At 40.6% G+C, this 24,915-nt stretch overlaps 1 protein-coding gene across 9 annotated transcripts; it reads left to right on the top strand.

The window, feature by feature from the left end:
• The first annotated feature begins 7,810 nt into the window (after nucleotides 1-7,810).
• Zfp37 (ZFP37 zinc finger protein) lies at nucleotides 7,811-24,680 on the top strand. Of its 9 annotated transcripts, none has more exons than XM_021160904.2 (4): nucleotides 7,811-8,244; nucleotides 11,450-11,531; nucleotides 11,906-12,037; nucleotides 22,980-24,680. In XM_021160904.2, exons 1-4 carry the CDS (start codon nucleotides 8,212-8,214, stop codon nucleotides 24,503-24,505), a joined length of 1,773 nt encoding a protein of 590 aa, XP_021016563.1. In that variant the 5' UTR covers nucleotides 7,811-8,211; the 3' UTR covers nucleotides 24,506-24,680. The 9 variants fall into 9 exon arrangements, with proteins under 9 accessions (XP_021016563.1, XP_021016569.1, XP_029332717.1 ...); XM_021160910.2 differs by having other exon boundaries at nucleotides 11,447-11,531; nucleotides 22,980-24,670; XM_029476857.1 differs by having other exon boundaries at nucleotides 7,811-8,253; nucleotides 22,980-24,670.
• The last annotated feature ends 235 nt before the right edge of the window (nucleotides 24,681-24,915 follow it).

Below are 24,915 nucleotides of genomic sequence, written 5' to 3'. Positions count from 1 at the left end.
TCTCCCAGTTGCAAAATTGTGTATTAAAAATCATAATCCTAGTTGACTTTCAGGAATTACACTTTTGTTCCTGGTAGGGAGCAGGCTGTGTAGCAGGAAGAGTGCTGTGAGAATGGTACAGCATGGGCTTATGTGTGAGTCTCTTTAAAGTGTGAGTTTTTTTTTAACCAAAGCTAAAAGGTACATATTATATGTTCCATGAGAATGATTATTCTAGAATGAATTTTCACAGGTATCTTTTCAAATATTTAAAATATTTGGGGATGGTGAGATGGCTCAGTGGGTAAGAGCACCCGACTGCTCTTCCCAAGGTCTAGAGTTCAAATCCCAGCAACCACATGGTGGCTCACAACCACCCGAAATGAGGTCTGACACCCTCTTCTGGTGAGTCTGAAGACAGCTACAGTGTACTTACCTATAATAAATAAATAAATCTTAAAAAAAAAGATAAGAAAAAAAATATTTGTAATCTTTTAAATATTTAAAATTACATCTGTCATCAAGGAAAATTAATGATTTTCACTGTCCAACATGATGATTAAAAGTCTGAGATGAAGATAGATATGATGTCATCAACAGGAAATGCTGAATGTTTTGTAAGTGTTCTGTAAGTCTCATTTTTGTTCCCAGTGCTGGCCAAGAAGAGTAAATAATGTGATTAGAGGCTGGAGAGATGGCATGAATCATAGCTTAAGAACAGGTTGTTTTGGGGAGGCGCTACATTCTGTTTCTAGTGCCCACATTGTGCTTGACAATCATTGAAGTCTAGTTCTAAGGGAACTGACCATTTTTACCTATGTGTATGCAGGTAAAACACTCATACACAAAAATATGTATTTAAAAAACATTTTAAAAATATTTTATGAATATGAGTATTCCATCTGCATACCAGAAGGGAGCATCAGATCACATTATAGATGATTGTGAGCCATCATGTGATTGCTGGGAATTGAATTCGGGACCTCTGGAAGAACAGCCAGTGCTCTTAATCACTGATCTATCTCTCTGGCCCCTAATATGCACATTTAAAGAAATACAATTATTTATACAAGAAAGAACTTTAGTGTTATATAAAAAGACAGAGTCTCAGAGATTCATTTTTAAATAAGGAAACTTTAATATCATTTTTTTGTTTTTTTGTTTTTGTTTTTGTTTTTCGATACAGGGTTTTTCTGTATAGCCCTAGCTATCTGGGAACTCACTCTGTAGACCAGGCTGGCCTAGAATTCAGAAATCTGCCTGCCTCCCAAGTGCTAGGATTAAAGGCGTGCGCCACCACTGCCTGGCCAATTTCTTTTTTAAAAGTCTTTTTAATGTGTGTGTGTGCATTGTGTGTATGTGCATTGGGTGTGTGTGCTGGTATCTGTCACAGAAGGGGGTGTCAGATGTAGATTTAGACGTGGGTGTAAGTCACCTAATGCAGGTGTTGGGAACCAAACTGAAGTCTTCCACAGGAGTAGTAAGTGTTCATAACTGCAGAGCCCTGTCTCCAGCTCACTCCTCCATGCCCAAACTCTTTCTTAGTGTCTCTGGTAGTAGAGCACTCCACCACACACTCAGGCAAAACCAAGATTCAGGATTGTGATGGAGAAATGTATTTCATAGAGAGTCAAAGGTGAAACAAGGCTGCATTTATTTCAAATGTAAAACGTGCTTCAGTAAATAGAGTAAAGCCTACCACTTAGGACAGGTGTGCGCAGATCCACAGGTATCTTTTAACAAAGGGTAACTAAGAGATTTTGATGGCTCTTGTTACATTGTTCAAGTTGCAAAACAAAAACAAAACAAAACCCACTACTTCTTTCCAACACTGTTTAAAGTATATACAATATGTAACAAAACTTTCAGAACTTTTCTTAGTTAACAAAGCAATGAAGGTTATGATCAAGGTCTGGGAGCAGAGTGCTGGGGATATAAGTTTGTACATCATTTTAACCTTAAGTAAGCACAGGGTAATGTTGCAGATAACCCTGGGGCTAATTATATTTGATGTTAAATCTGTTCTCCTGTGAGGGGTTGCAAACAAGGAATGAGTCAGCACTCAGGTAAACTCCTGTAAACATGCTTCCCACCTTAATTTGTAAAGTAAAGGAGAGCTGATGATTGGGCAGATAAAAAGGAAGGTGGAACAGAAGGGGGGAGAGGGAGAGGGAGAGAGAGAGAGAGAGAGAGAGAGAGAGAGAGGGAGAGAGAGAGAGAGAAGAAGGAGGAGGAGGAGGAGGAGGAGGAGGAGGAGGGAGATGGTGAGGAAGAGGAGGACGATGAAGATGAAGATGAGGAGGAGGAAAAGAAAAGCAGAGCAGAAGCACATGGCCTGGAGAAACTGCAAGTTCTAAGGGGTCTCATAAGCTGTGGAAGATGGTAGTAGAGTGGTAGATCTGCACACAGCATGTAATCATATGCACTGTGTCATGTTTTCATTGCCGAGGCATATTTGGGTGGAGATTTACCGCAACAGGGTAATTACTTTTTTTTTGGTGTGAAGAGACACCATGACCAAGGCAACTCTTAAAAAGGACAACATTTAATTGGGTCTGACTTTCAGTTTCAGAGGTTCAGTCCATTATTGTCATTGTGGGAAGCATTGCAGCGTCCAAGCATACATAGTTCTAGAGAAGGAGATGAGAGTTCTACTTCTTGATCTGCAGGCAAGGAGGTGACTGTCTCAATACTAGGTGCTGCTTGAGCATGTATAAGATGTCAAAGCTCATCTCCATATTCTCAGTAACATACTTCCTCCAACAAGGCTAAGCCATACCTCCTAACCTTGCCACTCCCTATGGGCCAAGCATTTAAACACATCAGTCTATGGGGCCCATTCCTATTCAAACCGATGTACTATCCTTGATATCAGTGATTGAGGTATTGCTGGGAATTTCATCTGACACCAAGTGAGTAATTTATTATAGTCTTCGGTGAGATACCCCTCAGATAATACATGTTTCCGTGAATCATTTGGTCCTTAACAAATATTTCTGGTGTCTGAAGTCTCCTGCCTACTGAGCAGTAAAAACAGATCAGGTTGAAAGGGCAAAGTTCCCTCCCTCTCACAGCCCTTTCCAAGCCTTGTCGCTACAATTCCTCATCTTTCTTGAACCACTCCCTATCCTGGTAGAATTGAAAAGCTAATTCTTTGGACTCACCATGGATCTCCATCTTTTGTGTTCTAGTGGGACCTGGAAAGAAGGGAATATTCTTGACAGGTGATGCTTGCCAAGGATAATTATTTTGTTCTCCCTCTTCATAGTAGCACCGATGAGTTATTTTTCCACTGGAAGCCATTGTATATAGTTTATTTAAGACAAAAGGCAAAGTGATGCTTTCATACCACTTTAAAGATAAGATGTGAAAGACAATAAAGAAAAATAGTCCATTTATTTTCTGGTGGAGCATCACACCTTTTCTGGTGGGTGCTTCACACACACTGCTGAGTGGAGTCAGTATTGCTACCATGGCAACTGGTAGAGCACACCATTGCTTAGACCTGTAGTGTCAGAGTGAATGATGTCAGATTGATCTGCATGGTGAATATTTGGGTAACAGAGAAAGGCAAATTTGGGGCCATGGTGGGTGCACTGGGCAGTGGTTGTGTTCCAGACTGCCATTGAAAGATCCACAACGTGAGGACTCCCCCACGTTCTGACTCAGGAGAGGCAACACCCCAAATCACTCACGAGAAATGGTCTTGATGCAAATTGTAAGAGGACTTTTGTTTCAAGACTTGGGCCCACAGTCATACACCACACAGGGGTAGAGGACTGTGGTGCCCCAAGTAGCTGGGAGAGGGGGTATTTAAAGGAAAAAACACAACTCAAGGGGCTGGGAAGGGTGTTGTTGGAAAATACCAAAAATACCAGTTAAGAGTCAATAAACTAGTAATGACATCTCATAAGTCAGAATATATAAATAAAGCAATTCAAAGCCCCTATGCTCCAGTTCAAAATCATAATTATATGCTATTCTCATGATTCTTGTGGGTTTCCCTGATGCTGTTTGTATTTTGATGTTAATTCAGCTTCCTCAAGAGGGGCTACTCTGACAAGGGGTAGATCACATACTCGGGTGATCTCACTGAACCTTCTCTCCATTCTGACTGGCCAAATAAAGGCTAGAGCTGATGATTGGGCAGGGAGAAAGAAAAGGTAGGATGGGAGGTCTAGGGGGTAAGGGAGAAAGAGAGAGAGAGAGAGAGAGAGAGAGGTGGAAGGAAGATGAAGCAGAATCACATGGCCCAGAGAAGCTGCAGTATGGGGTCTCATAGCTGGGGAATAAATTAGTATAGTGATAGATCTGCCAAATCTAGGCATATAGCTTATAAATATAACTGAATTGTGTGTTTTTATATGGGCTTATTGGGGTAAGAAATTACAACAGTTTTACTAGATTTTCCAGAATCTCATAATATAAGAGTGAGTGACTCTTAATAATGTTTTATATATAGAGTTGCTTTACATATAGAAACTGCTGAACTTAGTCCAGATGATTCAGATTTAACTTTGTTGTCTATACAACTACAACAGGTAATTTGAAACTGATTATCCACTATATAACCCATATTTGGTCCCATATGGGTTTGCCAGGAAAGACCATTGATACTAGGAAATAAAGAGATAGATCAATTATTAATAGGAAATATATTAAAAGCTTCACATTTTCATAAAGAATATTATATAAATAATAGGTGCTTAAAGAAACAAATTTTATAATGTGGTGACAAGCCAGAGAAATTATTAAAAATTGTCCTAACTCTTCCTTGTAAAATCAAGCTCTGTTACCTGCTAGAAGTAAACCTAGAGGTACCCAAAGAAATGAAATTTGGCAGATGGATGTGTTTCATTTTGCAGAGTTTGGAAAATTAACATATGTACAGAATATAATTGATTTTGGATCCTATTCAGGATTTCAATGGGCTTCTGCCTTGAGTTCCAAAAAAGGCTGATTTTGTAATCACACATTTATAAAAATAATGGCTATCCTGGGAATGTCTTTATAAATTAAAATTGATAACACTCAATCATAGGTATCCATTAAAATGAAACAATTTTTTTACATATTTTAACAGAAAATACATTACAGGTGTGTCTTACAGTCCTATGGATAAAGCAAGTGTGGAAAGGTCTAATTGCACTTTAAAGGAGATGCTCATAAGACCGAAGGGGATACGAGATCTTCCAGAGGAAGATTACATAATTCTTTACCATTAAATTTTTAAAATTGTTTTTAAGGTTCTCTCATTGTTGTCTCAGCTGTTGAAAAATACTGGATTTTATAAAGCATTGCTGATTTAAATCATCTGATATTAAGGATAGTTAAGGGTGTGTTAACCTCACAATGAAGTCAGGAAATGTGCTGCATTAGGGAAGAGGCTATGCTTTTATTTCCACGGGAGACAAAAAGCTGTGGATTCCTTCCAAGTTAGTAAGGATTCTATTTGACCATGGGAGACCTGTATACAGGTACAAGTCTCAAAACATTGATCCCTGACCCTCTGACTATCAGAGGGGTAAGTTAAGGAACCATGATGTTTCTGCAGTAGCCTATGAACCTTTTTCGACTACTTGGTCCTTGTGACCTACTACTACCTGCCATCCTTTCAGATGGCATGGATGGGGTTATAGCACTCCATTACAGTTTAGTGATGCAGTTCAACCTGACTTACAGATGCCTTTCACCTGGTCAGGCATAGAGAATCATCATTAACTGATTTGTACACACCACACATTTCATACATGTGCTAATACAAACATGTCCCTACAATGCTACTTTTAATAGTTTATGTGTTTTCAGACACTAATGTAAAAATATGAATTTTCTATGCCAGCCCTTGCTCTGAATAATGACATGGAGACCTTTGTATTTATAAAAGTTTCAGGCATGATAGCTGGACAGATTCTGAACTATTCTAACCTGACAATCCTGGCCTGGCCTACTCCTTCATTTGTGTGCTGACTCAATCTCTCTCTCTCCCTCCCTCTCTCCCTCCTTCCCTCCCTCCCCCACCCCTCTCCAGCTCTGAAGTCCCACTTTTTGCTCTCTTGCCTGGCTATAGGCTGATCAGCTCTTTATTTAACCAATCAGGAGGTAATGGAAAACAGTGTTTTACCAAATACTGAGTCCTACCTAAGTCCAGACTGCAACTAGATCCCTGGGCACAGAAATCAGCACTTGAACAACAAACCAAGTCAAAGCAGTTGGCTGCAGGTGGTCTAGCTTCTCAGACTGCCTCAGTAAGGCATGCTCTTTCCTGGACAGCAAATGAGAAACAACCAACTCTCCCAGGACTTAGCCAACATCCCAATTTTCTTAGGGTCTCCAAAGATGCCATTGCCATCAGACAGCAGGAAACACAATGCCCTCATTCCCAAGATGTGGGGTAGGTAGTTATTGGTATTTCAGTGGATTTAGGGTGCTGCCTACAGGTTGTTATTGGTAGTGGTCAGGGAAGAAACAAAGCAAAGGTTAGATTTGAGGATCTCTCTTCCCCTCACCCCTCAATCTTTTCTCTCCTGGAGGTGGGGGGAGGCGGGGGCGGGGAGGGAGGTGAGAAAGGTTAAAGAAAGTGTTGGAGGTTGGTCTGGTGCTATGTATACAAACGCTAAGTTCCTTGCTTTTTTGCTTCTGCAGTTCTGTTTCTGGCTAACTGTTTTTGTTAGCCGAAATATGTCAACCCAGAACATGGTTTTTTGTACTTAAAAGCACATCCCGAGGAAGGCTCAGTGTTACACTGGGATCCCAAATACCCAGGGAAGTCACTGGCTAGCTTTTCTGTTGGCTTGAACCCATGTCTGAGCAGTCTTCTCTGGTGGATACCCCATAACCAGAGGCTCAAGAACAGGAGGTGCAACTAAGGGAGACAAGCAGACAGGGCGGGGGCGGCATGCAAAACAGGTTTAATTTGGGCTTTGAGTTTTAGCTCAGTACAGAGTAGTTAGTTGCCTAGTAAGCACAAGGCCCTAGGTTCTGTCTTCAGAAGGGGACTTCAGGAAAACCAGCGAAGCTTAAAATGTTAGTGCCTGTGAGAAGGCTCGGAGTGTAAATAGCAACCATTGTGGTAGGTAAGTTTGGAGAACGGAGTGAAGTCCCTGGATCCCCATAAAGAGAGAACTAACTCTTATATTTATACTCTGGCCTCCACAAATCAGTTCTGTTCTTTCTCCCGCTGTACATTGAATAAAGCTATAAAAACCCTTATTTTATTTTGCCCCTTTGAGACAAGTGCTTTGGATAGCTCACGCTAACCTCAAGTTCACTCTATATAACAAGGCTTGTCTTGAAAACACTCTGCCCCTGCTTCCTGCGTAATGGGATTGCAGGCAGTCTCCTCACTGGATCCATTTTCCAATAGGGGTGTTGAGTCAATCAAAGAGAAACCACGCTTTTGCAGTAATCTCTCTGCCCTACTGCGAATCCAAACTGAGGAGGGGGATGAAGGTTGTGTAGTCCTGTTCTTCATCCTGCACGTGGATTGTACATATTTACATATCAAAAATTCTACATAAAAACTGCTAAGTGAACGCAATGAGCTTGTTAAGTGGTGCACTGAGAAGTCATTTTAACAGCTGTGCAGTTCTGAGGAAATGTCTTCCCCAGTGCTGGGCTCTCACCAGGAGTGAGAGTGTTCGCTGTCTGCCTCTTCCCTCCCCTCTCCATTATAACAGTAATCCAAAGAATTTTTCCTATGTCTTAGCGATAAATGTCTTCTCTCTGTAAGTCAACGTTACTAGTCTAGACCAGCTTTTCTGGTTTCTTTCTCTTTCTGGATGCGTCATCCTGCTTCCCGGGTTTCCCCGGCAACGGCAATTGGAAAACCCTTTGGAAAAGCAATTCCGAGTTCTGTTAACAGAACCCCCGAGGCGAGGCCTCCCCGCGCCTCCGGGGTTTAGGTTCTGGGGTGCGTGTCCCGCGCAGCAGCTCCTCTGAGCACTTCCTGCCTGGGACACGTCGCAGCTCCGGGAACCAGGACTCACGAGTCGCCAGTCCTGCCGGCACAGTGATCCCAGAGGCGCCCGCGCCTCCGCTGTACGGCGGGGTCCATGCCAAGATGGCCGCGCCCACAAGCAATCTCCGCAGGTCTCCGCCATCGAAGCCCCCGGACCCTCTGAAGCGGTGCCCGGGGTGGCCGCCATATCGGCCTCTGACTCCATCGAGGACCTGACAAAGCCAGAGGCGCTGGGTCGGAGGAGTGCGGACAAAGCCAGGCGTCCGGAGGAGATGGCTACATCCGAGCCTGCGGAAAGCGATGCGGTGAGGGCGGTAAGGGCTTGGGGTTGGTTTGGTTGTCGGTGATTGGAGGGTGACTGGAGTCCTAGTGGACGAGATTTGAGAATCTGTGGCGTCGTTGTTGAATAGTCTTTTTGGGAGGCCGGTGTTCTAAGGGACCAAGGTATTGGGGTTTTATGGGCATATGGAGTATTAAGTGCCCGTGATATTGGGGGCATCTGGAGTTGGGGATTGCTGTAATTTTAGGAAATCAGTATTTTGACGGATCTGCCTAGGTAAGTGATGCTTGGGAGCGGGGAGGCATCTGTAACAGTCACAGTGACTGAGTCTGGGTCTGGAAAGCTAGCAAGATCTGAAATGAGGGCTTTGTGATGTATTACAGACGGGAAGCCCTACAAGGATTAGAATTTGAACTGTTTGGGAGCTGGTGTTTTAGGTAACAGGCTGCGCTGTGAGAGGGGCAGTATTGAGATTTGGAGAACTGGTTCATTCGGAATATGTGAGGATTAGAAGTTGAGCCCTTGGGGTCAGTAAAGGTGGTATTTCTGGAAGTCTAATAAGCAATGTCTTTAAGAGTCCCCGTTTTGTGTGCTATGACTGGCAGTGAGGCGGGGAACCTGGAGGCTAATGAGCAGATGACAGTTGGTGGAATACAAGAAGTCTTATATTGAAGTGCCTATTTGGATGGCAGATTGTCATCTAGGGAGAAAGGGTATCAGTAGTCCTAACTGTCCCTTTAGTGATGGGGTTCTTGGTAGGAATTATTAATAATTATTAGGATTCTGAGGCCAAGGCTTTGTGAGTTTTCAAGGTTTAATGATAGAAGGTTCTGTAAGGTCACTGGAGTTGAGTGGAGGTTAGTGACTGTTCTTGAAGAATGGTAATTGGGAACTTCTATCTATGTAGGGGAGGTTTACGAAGGTTAGTGACTGAGGGATATTTGAGTGTCAATGGTTAGAAAATTGTAAAACAGAGTATAAGATGAACACCTATTTTATGCCAGAGAATTTTAAGTAGCAACATATAGGGCCAGTCTCTTTTTAAAAATAATTTATTTAATTTTACCGTATGTGCATTGGTGTGATGGTGTCAGATCCCTTGGAACTGGGGTTACAGACTGCCATGTGGGTGGGAATTGAACCCAGGTCCTCTGGAAGAGCAGCCAGTGCTCTTAACAACTGAGGCATCTCTTCGCCCAACTTCGCTGTCTCTCTCTCTCTCTCTCTCTCTCTCTCTCTCTCTCTCTCTCTCCCCTGCCCCTCCCCCACCTCCGAGTCTGACTTTTAAATTTGAGAAACAGAAAAGAGACAATAAAATGTAAATATACGTGTAAGTAAGATAATTCCAGGCAAAGGTAACTGCTATGAAGAAAGTAAAAGAGGATGATGTGGTAGAGAGTAAAGAATGGAAGTGTTTGTTTCTCAAGTTAATCTTAAAAGAAGGGGCTGGTTAAGAGCGCTGACTGCTCTTCCAGAGGTCCTGAGTTCAATTCCCAGCAACCACATGGTAGCTCACAACCATCTGTAATGGGATCTGATGCCCTCTTCCTGTGTGTCTGAAGAGAGCAATAGTGTACTCATATACATAAAATAAATCAATCTTTAAACAAAACAAAACAGAAATGTAAATAAAATTTAAAAATAATCTTTAAAGAAATGGCAGTTGATTTGAACAGTGGTTAATGCAGAGATCCAAAAATATTCAAAGAAGAATGTCAATTGCTAAAGCCTTAAGATAGAAATTAACTTCTTGTTATAGTAAAAGAAAAACAAATTGTGGCTGGAACACACACAGGGGAAGTAGAAAAATAGGATATCAGTGGTACAAGGTTCTAGATCATGTAAGATCATATTGGCTATGTTAGATGTATAAACCACTGGGTTTAAGCAAGGAAGTGATTTGATCTGATTGATACATCAAAAAGATCATCACTGGTTACTCTATGGAAGATGAACTACAGGTCAAGTAGGTGCCAGAGGTCAGAAGTTTACTGCAATGGTCAAAGACAGATTATAGTGACAATTTGGAGTTATACTGGAAAAATTAAATCACATTGAGAGTACATCTGAATGTGAACATGGTGAATTAATATAGATAATGAGATTGAGATTAGCTTTTGGGCTTCAGGAAATGGAGTCTAGGATTTTTGTATATGCAAGTAGCTGGTTCTGATAGAACCCAGCCTCCTCCTTCCCCCCCAGTAAAAATCTCTTTGGACCTTTGCTGGAGCTTTCCAACCCATTTCACATGTGTGTCCAAAACTTGTTTCTGAAGGAATTAGTGTGTTCTGTGTGACTCTACTGGGAAAGGATTCTTGGATGCCTGGGTTTGCTTTCACACAGACTTCATCCAATCCTGATTAATTGATTTGCTATGAGTCCTTAGCTGTAATGAAATATACCTGTGATTACAGGTATCTTCCTATTGAATACAGGAAGATACCTGTGATTACAGGTATCTTCCTATTGAATCACTAAAGGTTACTGTATTAAAATCTGGTGAGTCTGTAAACAGACTTGAGACAGTGAACGTAGTTAAGAATTGGTGGAAACAATTGTTTCCGTCTATCATTAGATCCTAAGGTACATGAGCCATGGAGAAAAATTAAACACAGCCTCTACTTGATATTACTGTAAGGTGCAGGATCCCTGGGAGAATGGTGAGTTTTATTTAAAGTAAATAGGCTAGAGATGGAGTTTGCTGACAGAGAGTAGGGTTTCTGTAATGTTAAAGAATTCTATTGGTATCAGTGAGTTGGGATTGGTCAGATTAGATATTTGGGGACTTCTGGGAGTTAGAGATCAATGTGCCTTGTGGGACTCTGTGATTGAGGAACCTGTGGGTAAGTGCTGTGTTGGGAGTTGTTGTTGTTAAAATTACTCATATGATTAAGGAGAATTGTACTGACCTGGCTATTTGGAGCACTGTGGCCGTGAGTGTTGGGGGTTATTAAGAGTTAGACTGGAAGTCTGTGAGGTGGAGATTAGTGACAGATCCAAGTCACACATTGCTGGTCTGTGAGGGTTGCCTTTACATGTTAAGAGAGCATGTTTAAATGTGTATTGTGGGCAATAGTGAATAGTTGAGGTGAGAAGAAACTCAGGAATGTGGAGATTTAAGAAGTGCCAGACTGAGAATATGATAGGAATATGTAGGCATATGATAGGAATCTAGAATATGATAGGAATCAGTAACATTCATAGATTTATCTGTGGCTTTTACTTAGAAGGAATGGGAGCAGCTGGAACCTGTGCAGAGAAATGTGTACAAGGATACGAAGCTAGAGAACTGCAGCAATCCAGACTCCATGGGTAAGGACAGTTCCCCACCACCCAGAACATGTTCACTGCAATCCCTTCTTTCTCAAATCCTTGATGCTTTCTTGTTTTGTTTAATTTTATTTTATTTTGGTAGTGGTGGTGGTGGTGGTGGTGGCAGTGGTCGTAGGTTGATAATGATGGTTGGTCAGGGAGTTTTAATCGCTTTTCAGTACCAGGGATGATGTTTGTGCCATTGCATCCAAAAGGGAAGGTTTTCTCAGTTGAGGTACATGGGCATCCTTATTTTGAAATATTAGAAATCATATATGTTTATTAGCCTTGAAAGACCCTAAGTACAGACATCATCAGCGCTTGATTTCTGAGTTGGTTGTTCCAACACTCAGTGTCTCATTTCTTATGAGTAGGAAATCAAGATACCAAACAAGACATAGTCTCCAAGTTGGAAGAAGAAGAACCATCATCGGGAAAGGGGAAAAAAACCAGCCCAAGTAGTCTGGACAAAATAGCAAGGCCCAAGAAGGCAGGAACAAGTGCAAGTAAGTTTTTAGTTTCTTGGCAGTAAGTTTGGAATTCTTCAAAGAGTAATTTGTAATCTTTTATTAGAGCTGGGAATACAGCTCAGAATAGAGTGATTTCTCACAAGGACCTAGATTTAATTCCCAATATGGAAAAAAATTTTTTTTTTCCTTAAAAGTCCTAGGTTTTCTTTTCTTAACCAGGAACTAGTAGGAAAAAAAAAACCAACAAAACAAAACAAAACAAAACCACCAGAATCTCTCAGGAGAAAAGGAATTCAAAGTACAGATGTTTTCTTTGGAGATTCTGATATCTCTTTTTTCTATAAACCTGTCCACATGAGAGGCTCATGACAAGCTCTTATTTTATGGAGAAGAAGAAGAAAAAAGGGTGAATGAAACCACTTAATTAATCCTTGTAAGGAATCACTGCTTGGATGTGGTAGCTGTCCATTGTAGCTACATTTAAGCATCTGGCTCAGAGGGTAGGCATGCATCATCTCTTCATAGGAGAGGTGCTGCAATTCCAAATGCCATGCTACTGAGGAGCTAGAGAGGCATGTTCTTTCATAAAGAGCAAAAGTATAATCAGTCACCATTCTGTGATAGGGGGAAAGCTGAAGCCCAGGGCTCAGCAGCCTGAAGTGCCCAGCTCCTTCCCCTAACCCCTTTCCTTCCTGTATGCCCATCGCTGAGCTCTTAACTCTCAATCTCATTTCTGTTTACCAAATCTAAAAAAAGAATCCTCAATTTCCCTGTCTTCTACCTGCACACCAGTTCCCTAATGTGTCATATTTTCTCTTAATGAATTCAGACATTCTTAGATCAGTCTTTTTTTCTGCATCTCTGGGAATGATGAATACCCCTGCTCCTAATAATTTTGTTTCCTTCCTTCAACTACAAAACTCCTTGTACCCCTGTTCTGTAAGACAGCATCATGTCCATCTGCCCTTAATCCCTGGGATTATTTGACTGAGATGTACCCCCATAGTCTTAGGCATTTGAGACATCACCCAGTTGGTGGTACTGTTTGGGGAGGTTTAGGAGGTGTGGCCTGTTGCCTACTTTCAGCTTTCTGCTCTGTGACAGTCCCTTGCTGCCATGTCTCCCTGCCATGACTATAGAGAGAGACTTATATCTCTCTGAAACCATAAACCCCTTCCCACCTGTTGATTTGGTCACAGTGTTTTATCAAAGCAATAGAGAAGTGACTAGTACTATCTCTATTCAACCCTCTTGCCCTCTAGTGCCCATGCTAATAGCTGTCAACCTTAAGTTCTTGCCATGTCTTTAAACAGGTGAGTTACCAGCTCCCTTTACTTTGCTGATGGTCCCTTAAGGTGTTCTAGTCCTCTATTGTACCTCTTTCAAAAAGATCTCCCATTACGCAAATACAAGGTAATTTTTCTACACTAGCAGCTTCTAGATGGGCATCTTCGATGTCTTTGTTGTACCTTCTTATTGGAGCTGCTTGTAGGAGACTCTTTAAGAGTCGCCTATGAAAAAGTCTCGTGTTTATCAGTCAGAGGCTCCCTTCATCCCCCCTGCTTTTGTCCTCAGATTTTAGCCCTGGTTTCCGAGATCCTCTTGTCAAGTCCCACTTGTTTGTTTGTTTTTCTTAGTTGTCACTGATACTACATGAATCAAGTTTATCTGATCTCTAAGTCTAGTTCTTAGGAGGATTTAATGAGTCTACTTTTTCTTAATTCTTCTTATATGTTACTGATAAGCCTTACCTGTACTTGCATGGCCCAGTGAGCCTATGCTTACGTTTCTGAAGTTACATTTGGTTTCTATTAAAATTCAGGTTCTAGTTGCTGTCTCAAATTAAGAAAATTATTTTCCTGGGAAAGGGGATACACACTTCTAATCTCAACACTCAGGAGGCATAGGCAGAGAGATCTATGTAAGTTTGAGGCCAGTCTGGTATACAGAGAAAATTCAAGGACAGCCAGGACTATACAAAGAAACCCTGGCTTGAAAAACAAAAAATCAAATCAAAACAAAACAAAACAAAACAAAAAAAGGAAAAGAAGAGAAAATGGTTCCAGCCTTAATCAATTATTATTCTATCACACCCAGATCTGCTCTGGTATGATCTTGTTACATACTAGGACTGTGATTCACAATCCCTTCATAGTCATGTTGTCTTTTCATGCTTTCTGTCTTTTGGGGGAGTGGATATCAGTTGCAACAGCAACTGTTCAGTTGTAAGAAGTTGGTTATGGGACTAGGGAGATGGCTCAGTTTGTAAAGTACTGGCCACATAAGCATAAATCTGAGGTCAGCTCTTCAACCTCCATGTAACAAGCAGTGCCTGAGGGTACATACCTGTAATCTAGGACCAAGGAGGTGGAGAACAGAGCCTGGGATTTGCTGGCCAGCATGTCTAGCCAACTGGAGAGCTCTGTGTTTGGTGAGAAACCTTGTTGCAAACATAAGATGAAGAAAACAATCTAGGAATGCCTTGATGTCAAACTGGCTTCCACATGCATGGGCACATGGATATATGTTGTGGGAAATATTAAAATGTAATGGCAAGTTCCTACGCTATGCTGGGCACTGGTGGGCTACATGGCACCAGCAGGGTGTTCTCATCTCAGCAGACTCGCTGGCTTGGAGCTTCAAAATCTTTCCACCCAGCTCGCTAAGTTCTCACCGGTGGGTCATTGCCACATCAGTCCCATGCAATGATCACCCACCTCTTGGTTAGTTGTCACAATGCAGCCACCAGTGGTAATGGGTTACTGGGTTCCTGAAAGGAAAGTGGGGATGGGTAGGAAGGACAGTGAGAGAAATAACGAGCCAAGACATAGTTCTCTGATCAAGGCTCAACTTTAATTCTTGAGTCTGAAATTTTAAAGGGGGAAACCCATCCCCACTTTGCCAGGATCTTGTCAGGAAGAAAAGCTTGGCTGCTCAGCAGGTAGTGGCTTCTTGCAGGAAACTGCCGATGTGGCAGGACTATAGACTTCACCTAGGTTGGAAGACTCCACCCTAGGTGGGCTAGCAGACTGTGGCAAAACAAGGTCTGATTCAGCCTGCTCAAGGCTGGGGGGCGGGGAGGGCACAATTCCTCCCTTTTTATTTATTAAAATTAGCTGGACTGGGGCATAAAATATACTTATGCTCCATGGTCTGGCCCAGGAATTAAGTTGGCTGGCAGCTGCTCTTGGCTTAGGATTGGGCCTAGACTCTCTCTTACCCATCCTGGAGGCCATGCACAGCTTACTTTGCACAAATTCGGCCTTTTAGTGTTTATTTGAACAAACAGGGCCTCTTGGCACATGCCTCTGTCTTAGGTTGGTAAGAGTCATAGACTCATCAGTGGCCCATCTTTGGCTGCTGGCCCTCATAGCACACCTTTTTCCCATTCAGACCAAAGCCACAATATGTGCTCAATGCATCTCTTCATAGTGATGAATAACTGCCATATGTGAGCTTTGCTGAAGGTGAGAATGTATGGAAATAACCAACCTGCTTAAAATACAAAGTCAAAGGTTAAAAGCTACAGGATTAAAGTCTGTGGGGATGTCCCAGGTATTCAGTTCAGTTGCAAATTAGTAATGATGATGCCCAAGGTCTGGTTGGGGAGGTGGCTTTGAGAATCAGCAGAAAAAACTGTTACTTCTCAGGAAATAGTGGAAGCTATGCTCCAAATTAACTCAGCTGGCTGATAAAGATTTTTTAGCTGGCTTTATAATTGGAATCATACTTACTAGAAGACTCAGAATCTGTGTCTACTTGACAAATCAATTTTTCAGGCAGCCATCAGGCTTTGTCGTCTTCTTGTGAAAAAACACAAACAGAACCTCCCCCATATTAAAACAGGGTCAGGATAATTCCATGTATTAGTTAGGTCCCCCCGCCCCCCGCCCCTAGTCTAACCATGGCATATGAGCTGGAAGTGACAAGATGCCAACAGCGATCTGCTGTAGACTGACCGTTAGCATCAGTTTGCAAAAAATTAAAAAAAGAAAAAATAAGGCAAAGGCAAGATGTGCTTTGGTGACCTTGGAGGGTATAATTCCCTGCTTTTTGTTTTTTTGTTTTTTTTTAAAGACTTATTTATTTATTTTCTGTATATGAGTACACTGTGGCTGTCTTCAGACACTCCAGAAGAAGGCATCCGATTCCATTACAGATGGTTGTGAGCCAACATGTGGTTGCTGGGAATTGAACTCAGGACTTCTGGAAGAGCAGCAATCAGTGCTCTTAACCGCTGAGCCATCTCTCTAGCTATTTTAAAAGCTAAATTTTCAGAGTGTGATGTGCATTTTCAACAATTTCTTGTCCCTGAGAATTATAAGGAATCCCAGTAATATGGGTAACATTTGCAATAACAAATCTTCTGTGGCATTGCCTTAAGGGGTCTTGTCCAGGCAGCCCAGGATGAGTTCTTAAATGGCCAAAGACAGTACTTTAACGGAGCAGTACTTTCTCTTAAATTAAGTTGTATATGCATAAACAATTGCAAAATTTGAGAATTAGCAGTATTTAAAAAGGAACAATTTCAAGCAATTGTAAGCCCTGAGCTATATATAGTTCTCAGAGTGTGATGCACATGTTCAACAATTCCTTGTCCCTGAGAATTATAAGGAATCCCACTAATATGGGTAACATTAAACTGTTGACATTAAATTGTTGGCTATCAGAATACAAATTAAAAGCTTTGATTTTAGCACTTTAAAAATGACTACAGCACATAGTTCACTTATTTGTGCTGAAGCAGGAGGAAACTCACGAGAATAAACATGTGATCCAATCACATATACTTCTCTCCCATAGAAGGGCTGTTTATAAATACAGTAGATGTATTCTTTATGGGATGCATACATAAATTTACAGGAAATACAAAAGCATGCATATGAGCAAATTTTAACAACTTATCTTTTGGATAATGATTATCAATTTTGCTTGAAAAGTTTGTTATGCAATATGCCAAATATCAATATTGTTAATAACCAATTTAATTGCTATTTGAAACAAGGAATAGATGTCCTGTCAGGTTTTAAGACATTCTTTCCAAAATACTTTCACGATTCTATCCTATAGTTTTTATTAACACCACAACAGCTTCATAACTGGATGTTAAAACTTTACTTGGAGATGAAGAAAGATGAATCCACATTAATGCTCTCTTTTGCCAAAGAATTGCTGTGGGCACATTGAGTAAGAATAATTAACATTTGATTACAATTGATAACAATTGATTACAGACGCTTCCTCTACTTTCTGCAAAGCCTTTTGACTCTCATCAGTTAATTTGCATCCCCCTTGATAACATCCACAGAAGGCTTAGGTCCTCCTGTGGTGAGTTTAAGGTGAGGTCTTAGCCAATTAATATCTCCTGGAAGCTTTTGAAAATAATTTGAAGTAAACAGATCATCTTTTCTTTCTTGAATTTTCTGTACTACAATTTTTCTAGGATTATAACTGAGGCCCCAAATATTGAAAAAGATATTGCCTCTGAATCTTTTCTGAAGCAGCAACTACTCCCCAAAATGTTAAAGCTCGTTTTATAAGAACAAAGGTTTGCAGTAAAATGCCATCAGTGGGATCAGCTAATAAAATATGCTCCATATAATAAACAATATACACTGAAAGTTTCAAAGTCCTAGCTTCTTATATTGAAGCAGAGACAATTTTTTTTTTTTTTTTACATAATGTAAGGCCATTAGCCATTCCTAGAGGCAAAACCATTCCAATGATTACAAGCTCACTAGAAGCAAACCCTTTACAATGATCAGGATGCAAAGGAAGAATAACACCTTTCAAATTCATAATAATTCTTTATGGAGTAGGCAGGACAGATTATGTATCTACAAGTTCCACAGCCTCATTGATCTCTCATAAATCTTAAATTTAAACTTTACAACAACACCTAGATAGGTCTGTAATAGTGCTGTTTTGGCTTAAAAATAATTTCCCAGAGGCAAGGCCCCCAAAACTTTGCTAGGTAGGGTTTGCAAAACAAAAGTAATGGCACACAAGCCTTGCTGAGGATGCTCTGAGCTTTGCATTAACTCAAATGTAAATATTTCTGAGCATACTGCCTGAGTTCTGGTCCCAAGACTATCCCTCCTGCAGCAAGGACAGATTCCAGGGGAGTAATTCTACTGTCTGTCTATGCCTCTAATTTTTGGACAGTCTTTCCTAAAATGATTTATACTTAAAACATTCCTTATAAACTTGGTGCTGTGAAAGCATTGCTTGTACGTACTGTCGTCCCCTACAAGACAGCAACCATAGCCAAACCCTGATTGTATGAGGCCCCAATTTCTGCACAAAGACGAATATATAAAGATAAGTCAGTCTTTACTTTGTATGACCGGATGGCTGCAGGGAGCTGCATTAGTGTTCTCATAAGACAATTGTGTAACAAAAGGAACCCCTGCTTGAGAGTCCCCGAAAATTCTACTAGCTGTTTGTAGTAGCCTATACACAAACTCCTTGAAACAGTTCATCTGGAGCCTGTTTGATACCAAATCATTTCTCACTGAGATCTCCTTTCCAATCTTGGGGGGCTAAATTTTGCTTCTACCACCGTATCCAATAAAGCTTGTGTAAAAGAGGCAGCAAGTCCATACTGGCCACAGCTGTTTTTAACTTTTATTACTCTTGCAATCATCCTAATTACAAAATATGGGTGAGTTAAGAATCCTGAGCTTGCAATCAAACTGAAACCTGCAGTCAATGTAACACTGGCAATTTTAACCATAATTATTCAGTTTCTTTTTGCAATATTTAAGCATAATTCTAACTTTGGAAAACAAGACCCAATTTTAAACAATCCATTCTCTTTAAAATCAATACCAAAAGCATTACTTTCATATTGTAAAGTTTGGCTGCCAATTTTTATATATGAATGCATGACAGTTTCCTGGGGGTTCATGCCACGTGTTTTGTTTAAAATGACTCCAACCCTGAGTTACCAGTTTCAAGCTAACTTTCTTGTTAATAATGTAACACTTTAAAAATCATACCCAGTAACTTATAAGCCAATATTCTATGACTAAGACATGCAGAGTATATTTATACCTTTAAGACCAGTCAGAAACCAAATGAAGCAGCTACATGAATCTTATAAATTTAGACCTAACAAAGAATTTTTACTTTTTCTAGCTATAATTTCAAGAGAAAAAGCACTTTGTCATTTGCTGAACCCAATAATCACAATTGCAGACATTTTTCTAGGAAAAAAAACCAGCTATCAGCTTATTTGCCTTAGAACATAAGAAGCTGGGACCCCTTTAAAAGCAGCTTTTCAGCAGGGCCTTTCCTGCTGTGCTTGACTCCTGGCTAAGAGTGTGGGGCAACTTAAATCAGCCTCCTCTGTGCAAACAGACTGAATCAAGAGATGGATAGCCAGCAGATAAAGATTTAACCACTTTTTTCTTTTCAATATGAAACATAGAACAACAGTCATTCAGAAAAAAACAGACACAAATTGACACGTGGACAGATTGGTGCACTAAGGACAGACAATACAGAAAGGGTAGAGAACTTGATGTAACCAGAACTAAGGATGTCTCCTGTATGGGCCAGATAGAAAGCAGGACGTCTCTTGATTTCCTCTGTCTTTGGGAGAGCTCTGAGCGAGAAGAAATCCATTTTTCTTCTCTCTTGATCTCTCTTTCTCTTATGTCATTTGTCTATCTAGCATCTTCCTTTTGTTGTTGTTGTTTGTTTTTTTACTATTTTATTTTAAGCCCTACTCCTCTTGCCGGATGCAGTTCTTGACTGTGGACAAATGCCTGTTTAGAATTTTCCAGTCCCATTTTCCACTGTCAACTCCTAGCTGATATTAGCATTGGGCAGACGCTGACTCAGTCTAGCCTGTATCCTTTTTGTACCCTTGCAATCAACAGCCTTCCAAAGATCAAATTTGTAGCGCTAACATTAATTCTGTATGTTGTTTACCATGCAGGATACCATTTTCTTCTGTTTTCTGTGGAGCTCCACCAAGACAGTGTCCCTCAGTTGTTTTTTCTGTATTCAGGTCCCTTGTTCAAGTGCACTTGTATCCACTAGTGGCCACAGGTTACTGGGTTCCTGAAAGGAAAGAAATAATGAGCAAAGGCAAAGTTTTCTGATCAAGGCTCAACTTTAATTCTTGAGTCTGAATTGTTAAAGGGTGGAAACCCATTCCCCACCTTGTCAGGAGCTGGTCAGGAAAACAAGCTCAGCTACTCAGCAGGTAGTGGCTTCTTGCAGGAAGCTGCAGATGTGGCAGGACAGTAGATTTTACCTAAGGTCAGAAGACTCCACCCTAGGTTGGCTATCCTGTGGTAGACAAGGTCTGATTCAGCCTGCTCAAGGCTTGGGGAAGGGCATATCACAATACCCATTAGCCCAGTAAAACAAAACTCTAGAAGCGTATAATTAACCAGTCAGATTTATATGTCAATAAATTATCAATTCACAAGATGCCCACACAATAATTGATAATGAGCCAATTGATAATGAACAAGCTGCCCACCTAGATTAGACAAGTTATCCCAATTATTCTATCCTCTTATTATATTCATAGCTTCCTGTAGCTATTTAAAGCCATACAGAATCTAGATCGTCTTCTTCCTGCTCCATCTTTCTTCCTCTCCCTACCTATCTCCTCTGGCTCCATCTCTGCAACTCTTCACTCCACCTCCCTTTTCCCTGTTCAATCACAGGCTTTTTGTTGTATTAATAATTAAAGTGATTGGACATGGAAAATTCTGCTACAAATAGGTGCACACATATACAAGTGAACATGTATACACACAGGCAAAGATTGTTTTACTCTTACATGTCAAGAGAATAAGTGTAAGCCTGACCACTTTGAGAAGGAAATTTGTCCCTGTCTTCCCCATCATCACTGCATGTCAGAAGACTTTGTGTGCTGTGCTACCTGGAGGGCCCTGTTTATCTCTTTATCACAGGGTGCTGAATCTCTTGAGTCCTTGGATGAAATAGCAGCTAACAGTTCAGCTTTTCTGGACTGCCCCTTACCCTACTATATCTAATTTTCACCCCCCCCCTGCCTCTGAGTGTTTCTCTCTGTCTGTATATGTGTCTGCTGTCTCTGTTCTTTCTGTGTCTGTTTCTGTCTGACTGCATCTCTGTCTCTCTCTTATTTTTCTAACATGAATTTCTATTATGTAGCCCCTACTGGTCTGGAACTCATAAGGCCTGCCTCTGCCTTGTGAGTGCTGGGATTAAAGATGTGTGCCACAATAGCCTACCCCAAATCACAATCTCTTAAATGTCCTCCATAAAGGAGAGAATTTCATTCATCCATTCAGATACCCTTATTTTCTCCATATAAAATTATTTTTATCACTGAGGTGGCTATTCACTCTTTCATTTGTTTCTCTCTTTAAATGTTTAGAATTCTTAAGTCAGATGATTTCCCTATTTTATTTCTATGCAGAGAGCTATTACTGAGTAGTCTTAGAGAAGATCAATTTTTTAAGATGTTTCTAAATTTATAATTGTGCAATGTGTAGGGAAAAGAACATAAGCAAGTACTTAGAGCCATAAATAAACTTGGACTTGTCCATCAAGTATTGGAATGGTGACAGGATCAAAGGCATGTACTCCACAGGTCACTGGAAAAACAGGTAGATTCTCACTGTAAATGCAGATGGTGTAAAGCATTTCCCAAGCTAATTGCTAGGAGTTTCATGACTTTGTAAAAAATTAGGGAACTTAGGGGAACTACAGAGTCATCTATTGTTTAGTAAGAATGTCCTTGTTACGTTGCTTGTGGAAGAGAGGGAGGAATAGCCTCCCCTGCTTAGAGCCACAGGCACCCACTAGTTCCTCAGTTCTCCTTGGTAGATGTATTCTCTGTTTTAGTTTATTTAAGCTAGCCTTAGTAAAAAGAGAGGGATTTATTGAAGAGCTCATGAGTACACTTCTTATAAGCCAAGGGAAGAGACTTTAGCCAAACTCCACCAGGAACAAGAACTGGCAACTTGGAAGTCACAAGGCAATTGGAATTATGCACACTATGTTCTTGAGAACAAATAGTCCTACATTTCTGCTTCTTTCTGTGTGTGGGTGTTTTATTCTTTGTATTGAAGAGGTTTTCACTACATTGTTTAGTAAGAATGTCCTTGTTACGTTGCTTGTGGAAGAGAGGGAGGAATAGCCTCCCCTGCTTAGAGCCACAGGCACCCACTAGTTCCTCAGTTCTCCTTGGTAGATGTATTCTCTGTTTTAGTTTATTTAAGCTAGCCTTAGTAAAAAGAGAGGGATTTATTGAAGAGCTCATGAGTACACTTCTTATAAGCCAAGGGAAGAGACTTTAGCCAAACTCCACCAGGAACAAGAACTGGCAACTTGGAAGTCACAAGGCAATTGGAATTATGCACACTATGTTCTTGAGAACAAATAGTCCTACATTTCTGCTTCTTTCTGTGTGTGGGTGTTTTATTCTTTGTATTGAAGAGGTTTTCACTACTTAGGATAAGTATGGCTTTTGTAGTACTTACATCATATCATCTTAATCACAATGGGAAGACTAGTAATGCCTTGTTATGTAGCCCAGACTGATCTCAAACATATGAAAAAGTATCTTGTTTCAGCCTCCTGAGTACTGGGATTAATAGGCATGTACCACTGTACCTGGCATAATCACAAAGTTTTTTTTTTTTTTTTTTTTTAATTTAATGCATTGCCTGTTCAGTATTCCTTGTGTCTATTTCACCTTCTATCCAAGGTTACAAAATCTTATTTCTAAGCAACCAACTCATTTCCTAATGACTACTTCAGTGGTCTTTCCCCTGGTTTTACTATCACTTTCTTCCCATCAGGTCCAAGAGGATAGTGACATTTGTTCTTGATGCTTATTTTACATTGCTAGTTAGGGTTGAGTAAGTTTTCAACCCCAAACAAGGAGGGCATCTCTTTAGGAAACGTATAAAGTACTTGAGTGGGAGTGCAGAAACTCACAAGAATGTCTCTAATTCTATTTTAGAACTCCAACAAGATGATGAGCATAGGGAGGAAAAGCAGAAGTCCCAAAGCAGACTTACTAAGGAAGTGACACTCAGGAAGAAAAGTTCCAACAGTAAGAAAAGCAGTGAGTATGGTTTGTTGGAGAACAAAAGTGTCGACTCAAAACACACTCCTTCTGAGAAAAAACTGCCTAAGTCCAGTTCCCGTGGGAAGAACTCGAATCAGAATTCAGACTCTCTGAAAAGGAAACCTGACACAGCTAATGAATACAGGAAATCACTCAGCCGTTCTGCATCTGATGTGAACAAAGATGAAATTCCAACTAGAAAGAAATTCGACAAGTTACCCAACAATAAGTTGTCTGATAAAGGTGACAAAAACCAAACCAGCAAAAAATGTGAGAAAGTATGCCGTCATAGTGCATCCCATACCAAGGAAGACAAAATTCAGACCGGGGAGAAACGGAAATCACACTGCCGTACTCCATCTAAACCTGACAAAGCCCCAGGTTCTGGGAAACCTTATGAATGTAACCAATGTGGGAAGGTCCTCAGCCATAAACAGGGACTCCTTGACCATCAAAGAACTCACACTGGGGAGAAACCATATGAATGTAATGAATGTGGGATAGCTTTCAGCCAGAAGTCCCACCTTGTTGTACATCAGAGAACTCACACTGGGGAAAAACCATACGAGTGTGAACAGTGTGGCAAAGCACACGGTCATAAACACGCCCTCACTGACCATCTAAGAATCCATACTGGAGAAAAGCCCTACAAATGTAATGAATGTGGCAAAACCTTTAGACACAGCTCAAACCTTATGCAACACCTAAGATCTCACACGGGTGAGAAGCCGTATGAATGTAAGGAATGTGGCAAATCCTTTAGATATAATTCATCTCTTACTGAACATGTGAGAACACACACAGGTGAAATACCATATGAATGTAACGAATGTGGCAAAGCTTTCAAGTATGGCTCCTCCCTGACTAAACATATGCGAATTCATACAGGGGAGAAACCATTTGAATGTAATGAATGTGGGAAAACTTTTAGCAAAAAGTCACATCTAGTTATACATCAAAGAACTCATACAAAGGAGAAACCTTATAAATGTGATGAGTGTGGGAAAGCCTTTGGACATAGCTCATCTCTTACCTACCATATGAGAACTCATACAGGTGATTGCCCCTTTGAATGTAATCAATGTGGTAAGGCCTTTAAACAAATTGAAGGCCTTACCCAACACCAGAGAGTTCACACAGGGGAGAAACCCTATGAGTGTGTTGAATGTGGGAAAGCCTTTAGTCAGAAGTCACACCTCATTGTACATCAGAGAACTCATACAGGGGAGAAACCCTTTGAATGTTATGAGTGTGGAAAAGCCTTCAATGCAAAATCACAACTTGTTATTCATCAGAGATCCCACACTGGAGAGAAACCCTATGAATGTATTGAATGTGGTAAAGCCTTCAAGCAAAATGCTTCTCTTACCAAACATATGAAAATTCACTCAGAAGAACAATCTGAGGAAGAAGATTAATGTAGGAAATCTGACAACTGACTGGTTTGGTATTATTTAACCTTAAAGATGTTCTCAATTTGATGATGTTAGAAAATCTTTTTAAAGAAATCATTCCTTGTGATACATGAGAGAATTTGAATATGGATCTTTACATAAGATGGTAATAAAATTTAACCTTGATCCTAAACCTAAACAGAAAATACTGTATTTTTACACTTATTATAAATTGTCTCCATATTTAGATTAAAATATGAATCTTTTAAAAGAGTGAGTAAGGAGATGAGGAGATATCATAGTCAGTAAAACGCTTGTTAAGCAAGCACAGAGGTCTGAATCCCATCCCTAAGGATCGATAACAAGCTAGATGTGGGTGGGGGCACGTTCTTGCAATCTCACAATTGGGAAAGCTGAGACAGGAGAGTCTTGAG

This window comes from Mus caroli, chromosome 4 (assembly GCF_900094665.2).
Source record: "Mus caroli chromosome 4, CAROLI_EIJ_v1.1, whole genome shotgun sequence".
In the NCBI taxonomy this organism is placed as follows: domain Eukaryota; kingdom Metazoa; phylum Chordata; class Mammalia; order Rodentia; family Muridae; genus Mus; species Mus caroli.
This window is presented reverse-complemented; position numbering and strand designations above follow the sequence as displayed.